The following is a 19,529-nucleotide window of genomic DNA, read 5'->3' as shown; positions in this document are numbered from 1 at the left end:
GCTCTCCCTTCTTCTATGCTCTCTCGCCTTCCTCCTGCTTATCTCTATTCTATACCTACGCAGCTCTATCGCTTTATTTCGCTTTGTACCTCGTACCACTCTCTCCCATACATGCGCTCTCTCACACTCCACCTAACCAAGTCTCTCTAAAATTTTAATAATGTTATTAATTCATTACATATATTGTAAACAATTTCACATTACGTGTAACTATTGTCAATAATTTTATTTGTAACGACCACGATGTGATCGTCAAGAGTCCCGCATCGTTGAAAGGAATATTTTTACAGCCGAACGTTCGATTTACAGCAACCGATGCGACAAATAATCTGTTGTAGTTTTTACACATTTGTTCGGGAATGAGTTTGAAATAATCCATAAGTTTGTCAATGTACCGCTGATTAATGAATGAAAAGTCCAGCCATTGATCTGGCCCACGATTCAATCAACTTCGCTTTCAGGCGAAACTGGAGCCAGCCAAGATGCAATCGTGTTTCTGCAATACAGTTAATTCATCCGCGTCCGTTACCCTTATGTAATTCAATCGAGCCGCACTCGCATAACTGATCCGCGTGGCCGATGTCAAGAGAAGAGAGATTTTGCGAGCTGCGTTTAGCGAGAGAACCGTGCTACATTATAACGTCCCGCCGCGCCGGCGGCGTTTCGCGCGCGGGGAGACGAGAGACGCGGGTCTCGCAGACGTGAAGGAGTTCAGCCCCCGGAGGTGACGCTCGTTAAAAACCAGCATAGCTCGGGGCTACCGATCGTGCTGGATACCTTAAAAAGCGCTCCGGGTTATGATCGCGTTAGTCTCGTGAAAGGGATACAACACACGGAGATGGAGCACGTATCTACATAAATTTCCGAGCCGTTTACTCGGGCGAATTCCCGACGCGAAGCTATGTGCTCGCTTCATTTTCAACAGTTACCCCGAGTCGAGTTAAGTTATTAGCTCTTAAGGCCTGTGTCCACGATGCCAGAACACGGTTCAAGTTCCAGCTACGAGAAATGTGTAGCCGGTCAGCTTGCAGCTTTTATGGAACAGCTGCAAGTTGATTGGCTACACATTCCTCGAAATTACAACTTGGACCGGGTTCTAACATTGTGGACGCGGGTCTTTAATATTACTTATAATATCTCTATACGCGATTCTGTTCTTCTATCATTACGTTGCTCAATCTTATTAAAGTTCCTTCTTCGGATCATAGAGCAACGACTTGGGAAATGATATTCGAACGTAACGTTGATAATGTATAGAGAGTGCGCGAAGTAACGGCAAGCACGGGCCAAGAGGATCGTCGAATAATTCCCATTGACAAATCGTAAAAGTAGAGTATCACGACGACCGGCTTCGAGTCGGCCCGCAATTCGGACGACGGTAAATAGATCCGTCGGTCCGGATAAGTCACGTAATCGCGGGTCGACAGAACCACGAACGTGACCATTGTGCAATAATACACTTTCACTGCTCGTGCACGAAGCCCGCGAATTAACGCTCCGAGATGCAACATCCTTCGACATGGTAAACAGGAAGGAGAAGCGGGCCGGTACTTTAACGCGGCTCACACGACCGCGCGCTGGCCCGATCAATGAAATTGCAACCCTAGCGGGAGTCTCGAACTCGAGCCTCGAGTTCTAATGTAATAACGAGCCAATGATAGTTTGTACTTGTCGACTAAAAATACTGGTGGGATAACGACCTCGTCGATTTAACGTTTTCTCCGCGAGCGCCACGCTAAACCCTATCTATCTTTTAACAAGTCGAATACTTTTTCTTAAAAATATGACAAATCAATTTTTAGGTACTTTTAGATACTTTTTACCTCTCGCTTTTCTTATACGATCGAGAGTGTTTCAAGTAAACATTTGGAACAGTCTGTCTCACCTGTGCCGGACATCAGACCGTCCCTGAAGAGCAAGTACTCCATGGCGGTGGCCCAGTTGAGAGGAGTGGTGTCGGTGTCGTTGATGGTGAAGGCCAGCGCGTAGGCGACGTGATTGTGGAGATTTTTGCCGACACCCGGGAGATCCCGTACAACCGGCACACCCACCGCGTTGAGCTCCTCCCGAGGTCCTATGCCGCTGTTTAAGAGGATCTGCGGCGAGTTAACGGCACCTAAACACATTCGGCGATTTCATTGCGGAGATTAGTGCGCGATGGTAAAGCTGAGTAAATTGTAGGTTTTGCCACTGGATAACATCACGAGCGTTTAATTGAACGTTTATGAAATCAATTTGCAGAGATTTAAAAATGGCAAACCCATTTCTTCATCTACTGTGTAAACTTCTGATTTCATTATCTGCTAAAAGTAAAGTTTCTAAAGATAAGGGATTTATCGGCGTGTATTTATCTTCTATCGCTTTAATGTTACTGCGAAGCCTGGTATCCCCAAGGACATCGCAAGGCGCGCAATCCGTATTGTTCGAGAGAAATCGATTACTATCCCTCGAGAGAATTTGTGGAAGGATGAGTAATTAAGACTGACTCTGTGTGGGCGCGTGCGTATGTGTGCGGAGAGCGCGTGATGTTTCTAAACACAGATTTCTATATGTACGACATCCTCGACATGAATAGAAATGTAGCCGCTCCTCTTCAGCTTTCCTCCGCGACGGCGATAAGATAGAACCCGGCGTATTCGAGCGCTCGAGAGAGGTGAGGCCCGCAGAGACCTGCCCGGCTCGCACCGGTTTAAATTACACACGAATTGCTAGCCGACGAGGCGTTCGTTATCTCAATTGGAATTACCTCCGCTCACGACCACCTCTTTCGCCACCGACACGTGTTTCATCATTCCGTCGTGGACGAACTCGACGCCGACCGCCCTGTTGTTCTCGTCGAATAGGATCTTCGTCGCCGTCGAGTTGAGCATTATGTGGAGGTTCGGGCGATTCCGAGCGGGTCGCAGAAAGGCGCGCGCCGTGGAGAGCCGCGAGCCATTCCTGGATGTGGTCTGCGCTATGGCGAAGCCGGTGTGGGTCCGTCCGTTCAGATCAACCGTGTCGTATCCTGATACAGATCGAAGCAATTGTGAAAGAGTGGGACGAGAGGGATCCAGCTGCCTCGGGACTCTTTGATTAGTCCTGATAAATTTTAAAACGTAAAAGGTCGTCTGGTCACTCGCGAGCCCCGGGATTAGCACGTACCCAGCTCCTTTCCGGCCTCCAGCAGAGCGAAGCTCAACGGCGGGTGATAAGGAAACTGCATGACCGTGAGCGGCCCGCCGACTCCGTGAAAGCCGTAATCCATGCTGTTCACTTGCTGATTATCCTCGCTCCGTATAAAATATGGTAGGACGTCGCGATAGGACCAGCCGACGTTACCGAGCCTGGCCCAGTCGTCGTAATCCTTGCGCGAACCTCTCATATACGTCATCCCGTTCATAACGCTCGTACCGCCGAGGACCTACGGATTCAGGTTTCACGTTATATTGGGATGGTCTTCTAATTCTATTTATTCATTAGTAGGATCTTTACGTGTTCTTGCTCAGACTCTTTCATATGAGGTAAGTTTTATTATAATTTTGTTAGTTGTAATGATTTTGGGGGAAAGGGCGGAGTTTATAAATTTAATCAAATGACAGGTTTATTTATGATTTTTAGTTTTATTATTTCCTTTATTTATAGTTTTTTTTATTAGTGTGTTGGCGGAGTTAAATCGAAGTCCGATAGATTTTATTGAGGGGGAGTCAGAGTTAGTTTCAGAGTTAGTTCCACATCCTATATAAATACCTCTGACAAAGAAGAGAATTTGCGGTTCATCCGATGAAAATTTTTCTCAGTGTAAAAATATTAAATTATCTAAATCGCGATATAATTTAAGTGAAGAATTTAATTGGAATCAATTAGATGAACTGGCACCCACGCCTTTGTTTTCTTCTCTCTCTCTCTCTCTTTCTTTTTCACATTAATCGTTGTACATACTTTTCCTCTAGGCCAGTAACATTTTCTGTTCTCCTTGTTCAAGCAAGCATCGTCCTCGCTCTCGGTGTTGTACTGCCAATCGATCTCACTGCCGATGAAATTGAAGAAGAACGAGGGTATCTGGGTGCCCGTTGGCTCGTCCAATCCAGCTTCCAACAGCAACACGGAAAATCTCGGCTCCTCCGACAATCTGGCCGCGACGGTCGCACCAGCGCTTCCGCCTCCAATCACTACGAAATCGTACCTGAAGAGGAAGAAGAGACACGTTAACGTCGAATCTTTAATATTGAACTCGCATACAATAGAAAATAAAAATGTCAAGTATCTCATCCGGTTTTCCGGCGTACACGCATGTCGCCTACTCACTTTCATTCCATTTTTACACGTTTATCGTTGCGCCAGATTGTCGAATAGACGAAGTGAATAGACGGAGAGCGACGAGGTAACTGAAAACGTTCAGCACGGATTTTTCCGCAACTGAAATTTCGATTTCTCACTTTAACCAAGGAAGACGACGTTTCGAAAGCAAGAATGTCGTGCTGGCGCGGAAGATTGCTCGGTTTCCGACAATTTCCGACGTACGCTCGTTTACGAAAGGCACGTTAATTAGCGCAGTCGTGTTATTAAGCGATCTTCTTACCTTTTACGAATTAGAAACCGGGTTAGAGGGGCAGCGAGGAGAAATTACTATACCGGGGAGAAATGAAAATTTTAACTGTTAAATTGAATTGTTTGCTCTCTCGTATTAAGTCTCCCTGTTCCTTTAATTGAGCAATTAAATCCATGATTATCGGCGCATAATTAGTAATTTAATAAGCCGCGTTCCTGACGCGTTTTAATTAATCTTATTAAATTCGATTCTTAGTTCGCCCGCGCGTTGTAAGCTAATGATCGTTACATCATCGACGTTGGCAAATTCGATCGATTTTGCGCCGCACAGGCCCCCGTATTGGGGACGGTGCACCCTTTCCCTTCTAGCTACGCCTGTCTGTCGGCGTCGGGCGAAAGGCGGGTTTCTCAGGAGGTTGCTCGGGACGATCGTAAGTGTCCGTGGTATATGCTCTCAGCTGAATGCCACGGCGTGCCCGTATCCGTATATACTCTACGGGGGACAATGACATACTTTTACGCGCGCGGGACTTGATAGAGCGGCGCACACGTGATTCTATAGGGCCTCCCCGATGGTCTCCCCCTCAGCTCTGAGTATTCTTCGGCTAATCCGTAATCAATATCTCCTTAAACCTCGTCGAGAGACACGCGCTTTGTAAACGTTGATGATAGTGATCTTGGAATTTAAAGACCAGTTAATAACATTTTCTACACTTTTCTTTTCTTTAGTACGCTGAGAAAATATTCGATTGAATATAATCGGATTATCCAATTACATAATAACAAACGGATATGTTCGATCGAATTGCACATCCGATGAAAAATATGATCGGTTTTTCGATCAAATTTCATCGGTGACTGCATTTCATCGGATAAATTTCATCGGATAGATACGTAATTTAATCGGAAAAATTAACCGTAGGAAACACAATTTAATTGGTTTATCCGATGGAAATTTTTCTCAGTGTAAGAGCAATGGTGATTAGTGGAAAGTTATTTTAAAACCGACGCCTGTTAGTCGTTAAGCAATAAATGTCACGTGCACTTTTCACGCGAACGATACGGATCTCTTATCTTAATTTATTTAATTAACGCCCTGTTTAGTATGCGAACACTGAATGCATCATGATATACGTGTGACGTAAAGCGCAATGCACCTTACGTCAGTTCGTCTAACGTGTCGCTACGCTGCTGTCCAAATTCAACGTATAGAAAACCACCAACGGAAGAGAGTGCACATAAATATTTCTCGTACCCATTATGCAAATTCCGTGGAATCAATATACCGAATGACTCAGGTTTGTCTAATTACCGGCGGCGTGTGCACGGACAGGTCTGGATACGCGTAAGCGCTATCGAACCTGTTTTCATCTTCGCTAAACGGGTTCCCGTATGACACGTGATAAACTTCACCGTACTTTTTCTTTATTTCTTATTGACGGTCGCGGTTTCACAGATCATTTTGCGTCCTTCGCGCACGACAGGACGGAACGTATGTAAAACGACAAAGTATCGTTTAACATAAAGTTCCTTTTCAAGCTTGTTACACTCGAATACTGAACGCGCTATATTAAGGACTCGGGGGAAAAAATGGTAAAAATCTCATTGCATATGTATCTCAATCATGTAATATCTAATTATATCTCATGAGATCCAATTCTAAAAGTCATCAGGTCCTCGGAGATTTGACACTTTGCTTGAATGTTCGACGTTATCTATTGAGATCTGACTGAATCTATAATTAAATGTCCCAAGAGAACATAATTAGATCTCAATAGATAATAACATTGAACATTCAATAAATCTCTGAAGATCTGACGCTTTTAGAATTGGATATAATTAGATGTTGCACGATTGAGACTTGAACATTAAGTAGATTGAAATCAATTTTATCTCGCACGCTGCCTCTTTTACATATTTCATTTTCACGTTTATGCTTTTCCACGCGGTTCGGCGCAGATTTCGCAGCTTCTTCTCTAAAGAGCCCCGCGCTCCTTTCGCGCGTCGCTGCGCGCAGCGCAAGTGCGCGTCGATGAAGCGACGAGATGTGACGCAACGAGGAGATGCATCGGAACAATGGCCCGCGGTATTACGTACGCGCGTGCACAGCGATCTCGCGGATAGCGGCGTGCGCGGATGCTCGTGTTTCTTCCGAGAACGAAAGAGAGAAATGAGAGGAGCGCCGGCAGTAAGACGGTATTCCTGACGGTGTTACGTGAGTAACGTGTGCCTGCGACACAATCGTACGAGGTCCCGTATTTAGGATTCGTCGCGGAACGCTTCCCGCGGATGCGATGCTCTCTTCTCTTCTTCGCGGAAGAAATCTCTCCAGTCGATAAGTACTGGGAGGTCCCACACGAGAGAGAGAAAGAGAGAGAGAGAGACGCGACGTGCTATTACATTCAGTGCGCGCACAATGCGACGTAACGGTCGCGCGAGATAAGGAAGCTAGGAAGGAGGGACGTCAGGCTTGTCCTCGGCGCGACCGTATCTCCCGACCTCGGATCGGACGATCGAACGATACGAAAACGAGGAAGCCGCTTTAGCGCGTTTCCTAAGCTCGCGTTTCCGCTGTCCGGGTAATCGGCGATAATTGCGATAGCGGGACAGGTCGACGATCCGGCGTGACTCAGCGGCACGTGAGATTTATGAATGTTTTCAACATTAACGAACGTTTTCAACATTTATGAACCCCCGGTGAGGCGCTCGATGTGATTTACACGCACGTGCGATCGATGTCGCGTATTTCTCGTATCTACGCGCGGATCCAACAACTTTCGTTATCGTGCGATCGTAGAATGGAGTCGCGTCAAAGAGACGGAGTCGATCAGGCCCCGCTCGCACCCGTGACCCATATATTGGAATTGAACGATCACGACTCGTTGAGAAAACGGCCTTCGTACGAAATTTACCTCGTATTGACGTTTGTCGGCGGCGCCGGTCTGTTGCACGGGTCCTCGAGGTCGCATTGGCTACGCAGGAAGACTTCGAGCAACCCCATGAAGAGCATGAAGGACGAGCCGCCGCATGTCGAGGCCAAAGTGGGTCCTGCGGACGTGCTCAGCGGACAATTGCAGCTCATCTGGAACAGAAACGTTCGCTGCTTCACCGCGTGCGTGTGAGTACAGTGACTCGGCGGAAGTCGGCTTTGTCGCGCCGCAACGCCGAGTGGCTCGCCTCCAGACAACGATTTACTTTGACGGATCTCATTGAAACCGAGCGTTCTCGTATAAAACGCTCTTTTATACGAGCGGTAAACGTCGGTAGTCGACGGGGAAAGGACTTAATCAAATCGTCGCGCGTTAATTCCAAGGAGAACGTATTTTATTTGAGAACGCTTCTCCGAGCGGCACGATTAGCCGACCGCAGCAGATGCGTGATCAATTAATTTACGCGTATTACCGCGATTACGTAAATTAATCGCGATAATCATCTCCTCGTACCACGTAGCTAACGGCAACTGTCATCGATTCCTTCGATCGTAACGCGATTACGCGGGGTCGAAACGATCGCTTCGCGACGACAATCTCGCGACAACGGAGACTTCAACGCTCTCCCTGTCGGCTTGAGTGCGCCTAATCGCCCGCTTGAGAGGCAAAGCGTGCGATCTGCGAAAGTAATATTTTCATTCAGCAAAGGAGCCGAGGTATCCCGAACAATATTCCTTAAACGGTCATGCATCGGTGCAACGGCTCCGCCGAGAGCGCGTTTATCTTCGATGCACCGGTGCACCGCCGGCGGACCATGAAGCGGAGCTCCAAGCCCCGTGGAGAACAAAAGCCCGAACGAGAGTGAGAGTGCGCATACCGACGTCGCCGTCATCGTCGCCGTCTCGTAACGAACGTGTAACAGCCCCCGTAATAGCGTGTGTCCAGCTGTAAATTCATTCACGAACGGGGCCCCTGCAGGCGAGAACGCGCGCGATTCCTCCTCGCCGAGAGGCGCGCGTCCTCGCACGTGCTTTCTATCGAGGCAGCGACAGCGCGCCTCTCGGCGAGCGAAACGCACGCGCCCGCTTGTATGCGTGCGCGGGCGCGCGCGTGTGTACGCGGTGAAACTTTTTTTTTTACACCGCGTGTTTCCTCTTCCGACATTTCTCACAGTCGGATACATAATCGCGCGAGGCGTAACGCGCCGAATGTCTACCGCGAGCCCGCGAGTGAAGCGTAACGATTGCACGCGCTGTAGGCGTGCGTTCGCGCGACGCTCCGGTTTTCGGCGTGAAGGGACGAGAGATGCGGAAAAACCGGAGGGCGAGAGTAGCACGCGGCGCACGTCGCCTTTTCATTGAAAAAGGAAAGGTCTCGACACCAAGGTCGGGACTGTAAATGGCTGAGTTTATTATATTTCAAAGATACGCGGATTATATCTCTTTGATCTCTGGACAGATGGGATTTCTCGAAAATTTTCAAATCTATTCACCACGGGGGGGGGGGAGAGGAGATAAAACTTTTTCGCGTTGCCAGAATCAGTGGAGAAATTGCCTGCTCGTAATTCCAGCAATCCCGAAGAACGCGCCTGGCTTCCCATTTCACGCAAATTATCGCAATAATCGAATGTGTAAAGCAACGAGACAAGTTCTTTCTCTCCTCGGAGATTTCCCATCGTTCATTACAGATTACATCCGGGTGTAATTGACCTTTGAATAGTTTTTCGGACCTTGGAGGCTGCTAAAAATGTTCACCTTCGAAATGGAGGTGAGAGAAAACCATCTTGTATGAACATGTGTTATCAATCAGCCGAAAGTCCGTTATCCGTTCAACGGACGAGCGGTGTATCGTTGATGAGACACGGTCTTTATCAACGAAACTGGGTCCGACAGGTTGTGTCGCGCGGATGTACGTGACACAACACGGTGAGGTGGTAAGGAAACAGAAGGAGAAGCTGTAAAATAGCATGACTTTCGTAATCGACGGCGAGACAGTGCGCGGTTCTCGGTCAGTGAACGTAACGGTGTTGAGGCTTTGCGAAGGAACGTACACGCTCGAGGGACGCGTAGCTGCGGGCGAATTCGGACTCCTGCGATTACGTGCTAAAGTACCATAATGTACCTGCCGCACTAACATAATTTTATAACGTCAGCGTTTTCTTGACCACACCATACCACTACACTCTAGACGGTCGTCTCACCAATTCGACCACCGAGGTCCTGGAGTGGTCCAGGTTCAAACCCTGACCGAGGTAATGCTTTTCGCAATAAATTTTCTGTATTATTAAAAGTGCCAGGTGTGGCCAAGAAAACACTGACGTTGTTAATTATCGCTGGCGACATTGAAGAATTCTTATTAGTTGATAACTTTATAAACGAAATAAGAACCGAGAACGCCAATTTTTAGGCCCTGCCCGAGCAGATGTGGGTAGACCAACGATTTCCAATTATTTTTGAAGATGCTATACTTAGCATTCGATACAATGCCCAATTCGATTCAATTATACAATAAATTTATAATGTTTTAAACGGAACGTTAATGCAAATGTGGTGAGATAAAGTGTCGATAGATTTAATCTTAATACACTTTTTCTATTTACGCCGCTTTCGAAACAGGACGGTTGACATACCTGTTTAATTATAATTAGACTCTAGTTATTCGTTTTACGCACTCACGACGTTAATGCGTTTCCTGATTCGCGCGCCGTCCAAGTCCGCTGGATACCTTTTGCTCGAAATGGAAAATCCCGATGAAGAAGGTAATTTTCGATCGTTTAAAGTAATGGAAGTATGAGTAATGGAGATATTTTACGCAACTCTTCTCCGTGCGTGCGTACGCGCGTGCTTGCGTACGAGCATCAGCGGACCATTGAGAAATTGCCTGCTCGTAATCCCAGCAATCCCGAAGAACGCGTCTAGCTTCCCATTTTACGCAAATTATCGCAATAGTCGAATGTGTACAACAACGAGACAAGTTCTTTCTCTCCTCAGAGATTTTCCCCATCGTTCATTGCAGATGACATCCGGGTGTAATTGGCCTTTGAATATTTTTTCGGACCTTCGAGGCATCTAAAAATGTTCACCTTTGAAATGGAGCTGAGAGAAAACCCGTCGTGAATTCACAATACGATTTGTAGATGGTTCGATCCTTCGTAACCACGTGAGATTGTCTCGCGTGAACGTTAACTGGCGTTTTGCATTTTCCTAATTGTTACTCGTGCATTGTTATCCGATACGCGCAGCATACGATCAATCACGTAACAGTTTGACTGCCGATAATGATTGTTCGCACGGGAGTACCGTAGCGCCTGAGAGGGTGTTAATTGGAATTTATGTAACTTAAAAAATGCTTAACGTCGGCGTTAACAACGCAATCGCTGCGAAGTATCGTTTCCCGCAAATTACTACACGCTTCTCGATTCCCGAGCGCGAAAATGTAGATATTACACGCCGCGCTGCACACTTCCTCACGTTACTTTTTTCCATGTCAATTTCCAGCCACTTCGCTATGCTCACCATACTATACGTGCATCTAGTTCCGACGGGTATCTCCGATATGGTAGCGATTTGATTGCGCAGTGCGCGTTACGCGTGAGATAATCTCGACGTCCGACTCCTTTGGATAATCCAAATTTTTCTACACGGGGAGCATTTTCTCTGAAAATTTATCCTGAAAATATTGCGATTGTGAGAATTTTATGACGGCCTTTTGAAATTTCATCATACATTCTACTAGTAATTATACTTAGTGTACATTTTATTAGTGGAATGTATGGTGAGATTTCAAAAGGCTCTCATAAAATTCTGCGAAATGCCGCGTTGTCCCACGATCACGTGATTTTCAGGATAAATTTGAAGTGAAAATTCTCTCCCCGTATAATTACAGGATATTCGATAACAACGAATTTCACCGCGAATCGATACAATTAAGAATTAATCTCCTCTACATACGGCCGGATGTCAGCCTAATTGCTTTTTAATGAACGTAGTCGTGCAAGGCTGCCAGGTATTGAACAATTATGTCTTGCGTCCTTTATAATTTTCGTCAACTCCAAGCCTCTTACGATTACATTAGATAAATTACAGCTTTCTTGAGAGATCATTATCAACTGTCTTTTTCGTAATCGTACACAATCACGCGTTGGGGAAACAAGGCGCGATTATGATAATCTCAAAACGAAGAATTATCGCGTCGTGTTTCGAGCATCTCTCGCAAGTAATTTCATCGATGTGATCTTTAAGCGCGCTGATATGCCTCCCAAGGACTCGCGAGTGAATATCGTGTCCTGCCGATAGGCTCGAGGGACGAATTATGCATACTCGACGAGAAGAAGACACCGTGCATGTCGATACGGTGACGATTGTGGCGTTTCAAGGGAAAGGTAGGTCGGCCTGACAGCGCTTAATGCCAAGGTACACGATTATAGATAACGAATTAATCTATCCCCGCGTTTATTGGATAAGTAATTAACTATATTACACAGAGACACAATTTCTAGTGGCAGAAACACGTCAACCGTGTAATACACGTCAGAGACAAGAAGAGACGCGGGCTCAGATATGCCTTTCACTCATTTTCCCGTCAATAGATGTAAATATACAGGCGCTTATATGTTTATGGACGCGGATATTTTTACGAGATTACGATCTTTTCTTCTTCGGTTGATAGATGTTTATCAATTAATCCACTAACAGAGATTTTCATATTTCTCACACGTGTATCGCGCGGAAATAATTACATAGACGTCGGGATTCTTAATGAGCGTTACGTGAAAGAATTTATCTTAACTTGCACAATATATTCCATTTTATACACCTGCATCCGTATTGATTAAAATTAATAAGAAGTTGGCGAGCTGTGAAATTGACTGATCAAAGTGAAAAAGAAGCTAAATAATTTAAAATAACTAATCCTCCCGTTGTCCCTTCTTCTCTGGGAAAAAAAAGGACAGTTAGCAAACCATTTTGGGGCCCACAACTAGCAAAAGAATTATTTGGATTGTTCGTAACTCAAATCTTTCCCTTTATACAAAAGAAACGGTCCAAATTTTTCCCAGAGTAGAGAACAAATCAAATAATTCGATTACCAATTGTGGGCCCCAAAATGGGTCGCTGTCTTTTTCCCCCCAGAGTTTCTCTTAACAACGACGATATTTAAAGGTAAATAAAGAAATAGATTATACGAATTCGCCAATAATATAAAATAGCACTTGTGTTAAAATTATGCTCGTGTTTTATGAATATGGTACCGCAGGTCGCATTAACCGTCTCGGTTTTCACTGTCACGAGTGAAGATCTCCACTCGCGACGGTGCACCTCGAGGTGCGGAGATCATCTCCCGTTCAGCGAATCTCGGCTCGCCAAAATTACACCGGTTTCAAGGCCTGACACTTCTTACCGAGTACCAGAGCGAGGCAGAAGAGGCAAAGAACTTACCTTTCAAGGATGGTCACCCCGTATCCTTCGAAAGATAATCGCTCGACTGGGGCAGCCCGTAGCGCAGCGCGGGAAAGACACACGAGAGAGTAGCGTAGCTCGCGGTACCGCGATCAACGGCCGACTAGACCGGTACCATTCCCCATCGCCGTGGTAATATTCGACAACTTCCACCACTTTCCCACCTTCTCTCTTCTGCCTTCGCACTCGTAGGCGTAGTTTCGGGAATTTACGTGGTGCGACTAGGTCGCGTACGCCGTGAAGAAATTTCGCGGAGACGCGCCGGTGGAGGAACGCATAGGCACCAATTAAATTGTCACGGCCGCTTCTGAAGATCTCTCAATGACAAAGAAATTCTATGGTGCGTGATACACTGTCGCTATAACTATCGGCTGTCGCAATTAAATCGTCACGTCCTCAGAATGTCTGCTTATGACATGGTACACTATCTCAAATTGAGTAATTATTAAGAAATGGTAAACCGAATTGAAAGATAATTCATTGTTGTCAATACGGTGCACATTGCTCCAAGAAATTCTTAATTGAAGCTGCAGAAAAATCTGAAAAAGGTATAAAGTTAAAAATAATATATTTGGTTAACTCGTCTATAAATATGATCAAAGAGAGAGAGAGAGACGACATTCGTGCCATGAGATAAATTCAATTCCCGCGGACGCATAGGCTGACACCGTTCTCCAAAGTGCGCGAAATGCTGCAATTTCTCACTGCCATTGTATATTTGCTTACTCTACCCCCGGGCTAACAATCGCGGAAGCATTTACAAACGAGCAATTTCGTGTCTCAAATCACGCCGTGGAAAGGAAAAGGAAAGGCGATGACAAGGAGGTAATAAAAAGGCACTCATAAATTTTGCACTCGATTAGAAACGGTACCGTTTCCCATCACGATCCCGTCATTTCGGTGCCGCCGATGTTGTCATAGCTCTCGTGACTGGAATATTCGTCGTACACCACTCGGTCGTTGCTTCTCATATTATTGTTACGGGTGTAATGAGGCGATGCCTCGTAGGAGAACATTACTGGACGTTCGCCCGGCTCCGGCCAAGTAATTGGCCGAAAGGAAACGTGATCGGAATATCGTGCTGAAACCGAAATTCGGAACCGGTTTCGCAGGCCGTCCAAAACGAGATAAAAGACGTCGAGACGTCGTTTGCGCGGTACCTGATTTCCTTCCCCGTCCGACGACACGTCAAAGATTTGCTTCGCAGAAGATCCTCCGTGTTCGCGGCTCGATTTGCCAACGTGGTGAACGGATATCGTGTCATAAAGGTAATTTGCAAGACCATGGAGTTTCTCGTTTCGAGCGCTGTAATCACTTTGCCCCGTTGAAACAGGTGGGCTGAGTGTCGCAAGATTTTTATTGCGCCCGTCTACATATCGCGTTTCAGAAACTCGGCTCCTCTTCTCGTCCGTAGTTCGCGTGGATGACTCTACGTCGGCCAACGTATCATTTCTATCTGCAAATATCAATTGCCAGACATTACGATCAACGCATGCGGTTTATTTTACTTCATTTTGGATAAATTGAAGCTGTGTCGCTTTTTGTTACGAAACACTTTTTCATTTCCATTCTCTTGCGTCCGGCATTACTGTGTTTTAATAATGCGAGCTACCGTGACGCTATCAGAATTATTCTTACAGAAATCATCCGTTGCGAGATCAACGATGCTCGATTCGGATCCTTGCCCGCGGCTTGGTTGCGGCTGATCGTTTCGTTCCAGATAGTCGTGAATCACATACCAGGGTCGCCACTCGTGGTTCTACATGGTTCGAATATAATGGAATAAACGATTGCCATACCATAGTTCTGTCCATTGGAAGTACGCTGGGAATCACCGATGCCTCCTCGCACGAATTTGTGCACACATCGACACATTTACACACTGAGAAAAATATCCGATTAAATATAATCGGATAATCGAATTGCATAATAACAAACGGATATAATTCGATTGAATTGTGCCGATGAAAATTTTTCGATCAAATTTCATCGGTGACTGCATTTCATCGGATATAATTTAATCGGAAAAGTTAATGGGAAAAATTAACCGTCGGAAACACTATTTAATTGGTTTGTCCGATGGAAATTTTTCCCAGTGCACATTTTGCATATACATACGTGGCAAATGTATACATGTTCCACCTGTGCTTAAATTCATATGGGAAAGGCATCGGTGATTTCCAGTGTACAATTAACAATAAAATCCTTCGAAGCGTACTCACGTCATAGTAATTGCCCAGTTCTTTGTCGCTCGGCGGAGCAGCGTTGGTTTTTTCTGTCGCCGGGAAATTCGCATGATCGCCGGACGAGTCATTGGAGTGATTCGTCTTGACGTTTTCTATCTCGACACCCGTCGAACCATTTGTATAATTAACAGTCTTCTCGTCTGCAATTGTCGAGGTGCTATCTGTCTTCGAGCCTCCGATATCTAAGACATTTAAATATAACAGGATAAGAGAAAAAATATAAGGATAGCCGCGCTATTTAAATAATTCAAACAAATCCGGTTTGAAGAAAACTGAACGCCACGATTACACCGGCTATGAGATATTTAAGCCGGTCCTCAGATAACTAGCGGTTGTTGTTAAAAAATCTTCTCGTAGAGAAATGCAAATAGATAACGGAGAAATCATATTCTTCAAGCAATTTTAAGTAGATTCTACCGATACGCATAATTTGAATTTATGATTCGGTTACGTAATGTCAAGAGTGGTCAATCTTAAATCGCAAACAGTAACCAATCTATTTCTGAACGATTTTGGTCGAATAAACTTCGTACGTCACCAATTTTGTCCTTAAGGGCTTTTATGGCGATACACCTAGCACATCAATTCAAGGATTAAGTTTTTTCCTGGCGCACTTCGTCGATCAGAATATAATTCCACCTAACGCAAGTACCTGCAGGTGTTACGTCTGGCGAAGATATTAAAGCCGCCTCGTTGAAAAGGTGATCGAACGCATCAGTGAAGAATGGTAGAAATTGTCCTCGTCTCCCTACACCTTCGACGAGGATCGCCGGCTCGTACGGCGGCAATAAAATCTTGTGTGGTTCTTGTGGCGCGTGGTACCGCCAACCGTTTCCGTCCTTCGCTTCCAACGAACGATACGGATCGTTCTTTATCCAGATTGGATAACCTTGCCCAAGAAAGTTAATGTCCTCCAACATCGTGGGAAGGGACAGCGTGTCGTCGGCCGCTATGTAAATCTTCCTCGACTCTTCTAATCTCTCCGTGTCACGCGACATAGTCGGCTCGGTTTTCCCATCAGCGGGCGAAGTTGCCAGAGAAGTTGAGCTCTTAGAATCAGAAAACACAGGAGCGTTGTAGGAAATGTTCAAGTAGCCGATTCCGAAAAAAATATCTATCAATACCTGAACAATTTTGCTTTCATCGAGCACCGTGGGTTTATTGTAATTCAATCGAGGTGTAGGATAAGGCAGCGTTACATACGGCTCGTTTGGTGACGACTCCAAAGACTCTGCGATTAAATTTGATTTCGTTGTTGCGATCTGCTGGCGAGTCAGCGAGACTTCTATCCCGTGCTCTCTGTTAAAGAAATGCGCACAACAGACGCAAAATAATTTGTGGAATAATCGTATCTTTCAAACATATCGATTTATTATCTCGTATCCATAAAACAGACTTATTAGTAGCTCGGGGAAAAAGCCGTATATCCAATTTTATCTAATTGTATCAAATAATGTCAGATGTGATAAAATTTGATATACGTCTTTTTTCCCCGGAAGAGGAAAGTCCCCTATATTTTTTCGCAACGATTACACGATCTAACAATCAATTTTCCACTAAACAGATTTCACTCCAAGAGTAATAAATTCACGACGGAGCCAACAGACGGTGCCTATTAATTTAGCAGAAACTCCGCTATCTTACATCAGGAGCCTATCTTATAATAAGGGACTTTCCTCTATTAATGGAAAATTCTCACTTACGTAGGAGTTGTGTGACGTATATTTTCCTTTTGTGTCACTGGCAAAATCAGCTGAAATCATAAACGAGTCTTTCAATTTCGGAACTTGAATTTCACGGTAATTTTCAACTCGTTCACATAAGAAAGTCCTCCACCTTTTCCCCCGTGATTGGATAACTCGTCTCCGCGGTCGTTTTTCTCTCCAGTTCCTGGCGAATCAGCTCCCTCTCGGTTTGCACCAAGGTTCTTCTGGCCGAGGGTTGCTCGGCGATCTACATTTGTTTCCGTCAGAGTCTCCTTAGACTACATTTTTAGTAAACTTGCGAGTTCGGGACACGCGGGAGATATAAGTTGAGATACGTTCACCGCCACGTAACCGACATTGAACTTTCCGTTTACGTTGCCGGTCAGTCACCGGTGACTGTCAGGAAGCGGCAGTCAAATGAATATCACATATCATATTTTCAACTCGACGCCATAAATTAAGTTTTTCATCGTTCTTTTTATTATAAAATTATTTAATCGGCGTGGACGAAAAGTCAATTAATTACACTTAGCAGTAAATGTGTTAATTTAATCAGATGATTATTAATTTGGCCCTTACCCCTGGTCCACAATCTTGCTTTAAGTAAGCTGTAAGCCTCTCACAGGTGAGAGTGAGGGAAATAAATTGTGATTGGTTAATTTCTTACGGCTTAAGGCTTACAACTTACTTAAAGCAAGATTGTGGACCAGGGATTAGAATTAGCAGCGACTCTCGCGCGCTTTACAATAATGCCGTAAATTAATAAATTAATAAATGAGAAACAAAATACCTTATTGTTGCGTGTGGCAGACGAGACTAAAGATGCGCGGCACGATCGCTCGATGGTGCAGTTGAAACCCTTGCACGAATCTACAATTCGCACTGCGCATTTTTGCCCTCGTGGGCAGACCCAGCCGTAGCAATACTTGCTCACCAGCTCGTCTTCTACGGAGTAGAGGAATTATATCGAATTATATCACCATCCTCGGGAATGCGCGAACGTAGTTTTCATTTTATCACGAACGGACCGACGGTGAGCGTGCAATCAGGCGTGTGCGTACACAACCACCACGGATCGTGACAATTGTTTTCTGGCCTTCGCAAGAAACACTCGTGTTCCGAGGGGCAGCTCAAACTTTGGCACACGTCGAACCAAAGTTGGACGTCTGCAAATAATTTGTTTTCGTTACGTGTACATTTAATAATTTTAATAACATGTAAACCTAGGTCGGATATTTCCAAAGCTACATTTATTAATTTAAAATTATTGCCAATAATTAATATTATTATTTAATTAATATTACCAATAATTAATATTAATGTAAGTAAATAGAGGCAATAAGAGCCAAAGATTGTTAATGCTGCGTTTACATATTAAAAAATTCATGACATGTATACGCTTCGACCTGACATCATTAATGTTTGATAATAAATAATCAATGAATGATGATTAATATCCTATGCATTTCGTAATGTATATTTAAATAGTTTCAAATGCGCGAGAAACCGCGTGAGAAAGTATATAAAAGTATTGAACGAGAATCAATTAAATTATTTATCTTTCTTGCTTGATGTGACCTTCCGCGCTTTCGCAACTCCTGATAAGTTTGCAGGGTGGATTGTCGCAAAGCGTTTCTCGCAAGATGCAACGCTCTCCCGATGGACACTCGAAGCCGGCGCAGGAAGCTGCGCCCTCGTGATACTCTTTCTCCGTTACGCAGCGCGCTAATTGTTGCTTACACTCTGAAAGAGTTTGAAAAATCAGTACGTTATCTGCACTTTCCAAAAGTATAGATACTCTCTAAAGATCAATAAGTGAATTATCACTGATTAACTTTTAGAGAGTATAGTTAATCTCTTAACAGATGCTAATTACTCTCATCCCAATGGCATCCTCGCACTTTAACGACACATACGTGTCCTTTGCTGCAACGAACGGTGTTGCATGTTAGTGGTCCCTTCAACGATTCTAGAAATAAGTAAGCCTTCGTCAAGCATTTATGCTTGTACAAATATATTACTGCTCATAAATATAATTAATATGAAATATTTTAAATTAATTAACGAAAATACAGAAAACTACAAAAGAAATCGAAGAAGATATTGAAGCGTGAAATAGACAAATTTCCATCTAACGAGGCGAATCTATTGAGACACTTTCCTCGAACTTTACCTTTTCTTGACCTAGAACAATACAACATGCCGGGGCAAGGTGGGTCCTTGCACCAGAATCGCCGTTTCACGCATCGGCTGCCGTTCTCGCAACGTAGATGGGCGCATCCTTTCGAGTAATCGCTTCCCGATTCTCCTGTCGCGAGTTATTGTAATTGTTCGGTGAGAGAATGCAAAGTATATCAAGCTTCGCGGAATTTACAACTGAACTTACCGCTCGCGAAAAGTCTCTCGGCAAGCAGGAAGAAAAGAAGGCACGTTAAGTTGCAGATAAAAATGTACTCGGGCCGCATGGCGACAGCGCCGATAGCACTCGCTTATTTCAATTGCACGGTGCACCTGTGCCGATACAGCTATAGACGTAATAGCGTGTAATGTAAGCGCGATTGTAACGAGAGCCACTGCATGGAAAAGCGTATTGTCAATACAGCAGTTGTCGCTAACGTTACTCCTCGTTGAACGCTATTGTCATTGCTGTACGGATCAAAG

The 19,529-nt window shown here is 44.8% G+C and overlaps 2 protein-coding genes across 4 annotated transcripts in view; both read right to left on the bottom strand.

Moving 5' to 3' along the window:
• LOC105561672 (glucose dehydrogenase [FAD, quinone]-like) overlaps positions 1 to 12,965 on the bottom strand; it is a 16,376-nt gene extending 3,411 nt beyond the window's left edge. The window contains exons 1-6 of the mRNA XM_012011862.1: positions 12,896 to 12,965; positions 7,443 to 7,612; positions 3,922 to 4,165; positions 3,145 to 3,403; positions 2,747 to 3,007; positions 1,886 to 2,116 (exon numbers count right to left, since the gene is read on the bottom strand). Of these exons, the coding sequence (XP_011867252.1) occupies positions 1,886 to 2,116; positions 2,747 to 3,007; positions 3,145 to 3,403; positions 3,922 to 4,165; positions 7,443 to 7,612 (1,165 nt within the window). The 5' untranslated portion in view covers positions 12,896 to 12,965. The remainder of the gene's footprint in view (positions 1 to 1,885; positions 2,117 to 2,746; positions 3,008 to 3,144; positions 3,404 to 3,921; positions 4,166 to 7,442; positions 7,613 to 12,895) is intronic.
• A 210-nt stretch (positions 12,966 to 13,175) lies between these two features.
• LOC105561673 lies at positions 13,176 to 19,485 on the bottom strand. Of its 3 annotated transcripts, XM_012011865.1 has the most exons (14): positions 19,255 to 19,485; positions 19,042 to 19,176; positions 18,745 to 18,837; positions 18,447 to 18,611; positions 17,897 to 18,034; positions 17,659 to 17,813; positions 16,999 to 17,115; positions 16,866 to 16,915; positions 16,287 to 16,461; positions 15,815 to 16,211; positions 15,139 to 15,344; positions 14,555 to 14,675; positions 14,077 to 14,372; positions 13,853 to 13,997 (listed from the first exon to the last, which is right to left on the bottom strand). In XM_012011865.1, the coding sequence occupies exons 1-14, from the start codon at positions 19,331 to 19,333 to the stop codon at positions 13,932 to 13,934; spliced, it is 2,193 nt and encodes a 730-aa protein (XP_011867255.1). In that variant the 5' UTR covers positions 19,334 to 19,485; the 3' UTR covers positions 13,853 to 13,931. The 3 variants fall into 3 exon arrangements, with proteins under 3 accessions (XP_011867253.1, XP_011867254.1, XP_011867255.1); XM_012011863.1 differs by having other exon boundaries at positions 13,176 to 14,372; XM_012011864.1 differs by lacking the exon at positions 16,999 to 17,115 and having other exon boundaries at positions 13,176 to 14,372.
• Positions 19,486 to 19,529: the final 44 nt, after the last annotated feature.

Source organism: Vollenhovia emeryi, unplaced genomic scaffold (genome assembly GCF_000949405.1).
Source record: "Vollenhovia emeryi isolate VEMERY1.0 unplaced genomic scaffold, V.emery_V1.0 DF939203.1, whole genome shotgun sequence".
Classification (NCBI taxonomy): domain Eukaryota; kingdom Metazoa; phylum Arthropoda; class Insecta; order Hymenoptera; family Formicidae; genus Vollenhovia; species Vollenhovia emeryi.
Note: the sequence above shows the minus strand (reverse complement) of the source record. Positions and strands in the feature narration are given on the sequence as shown.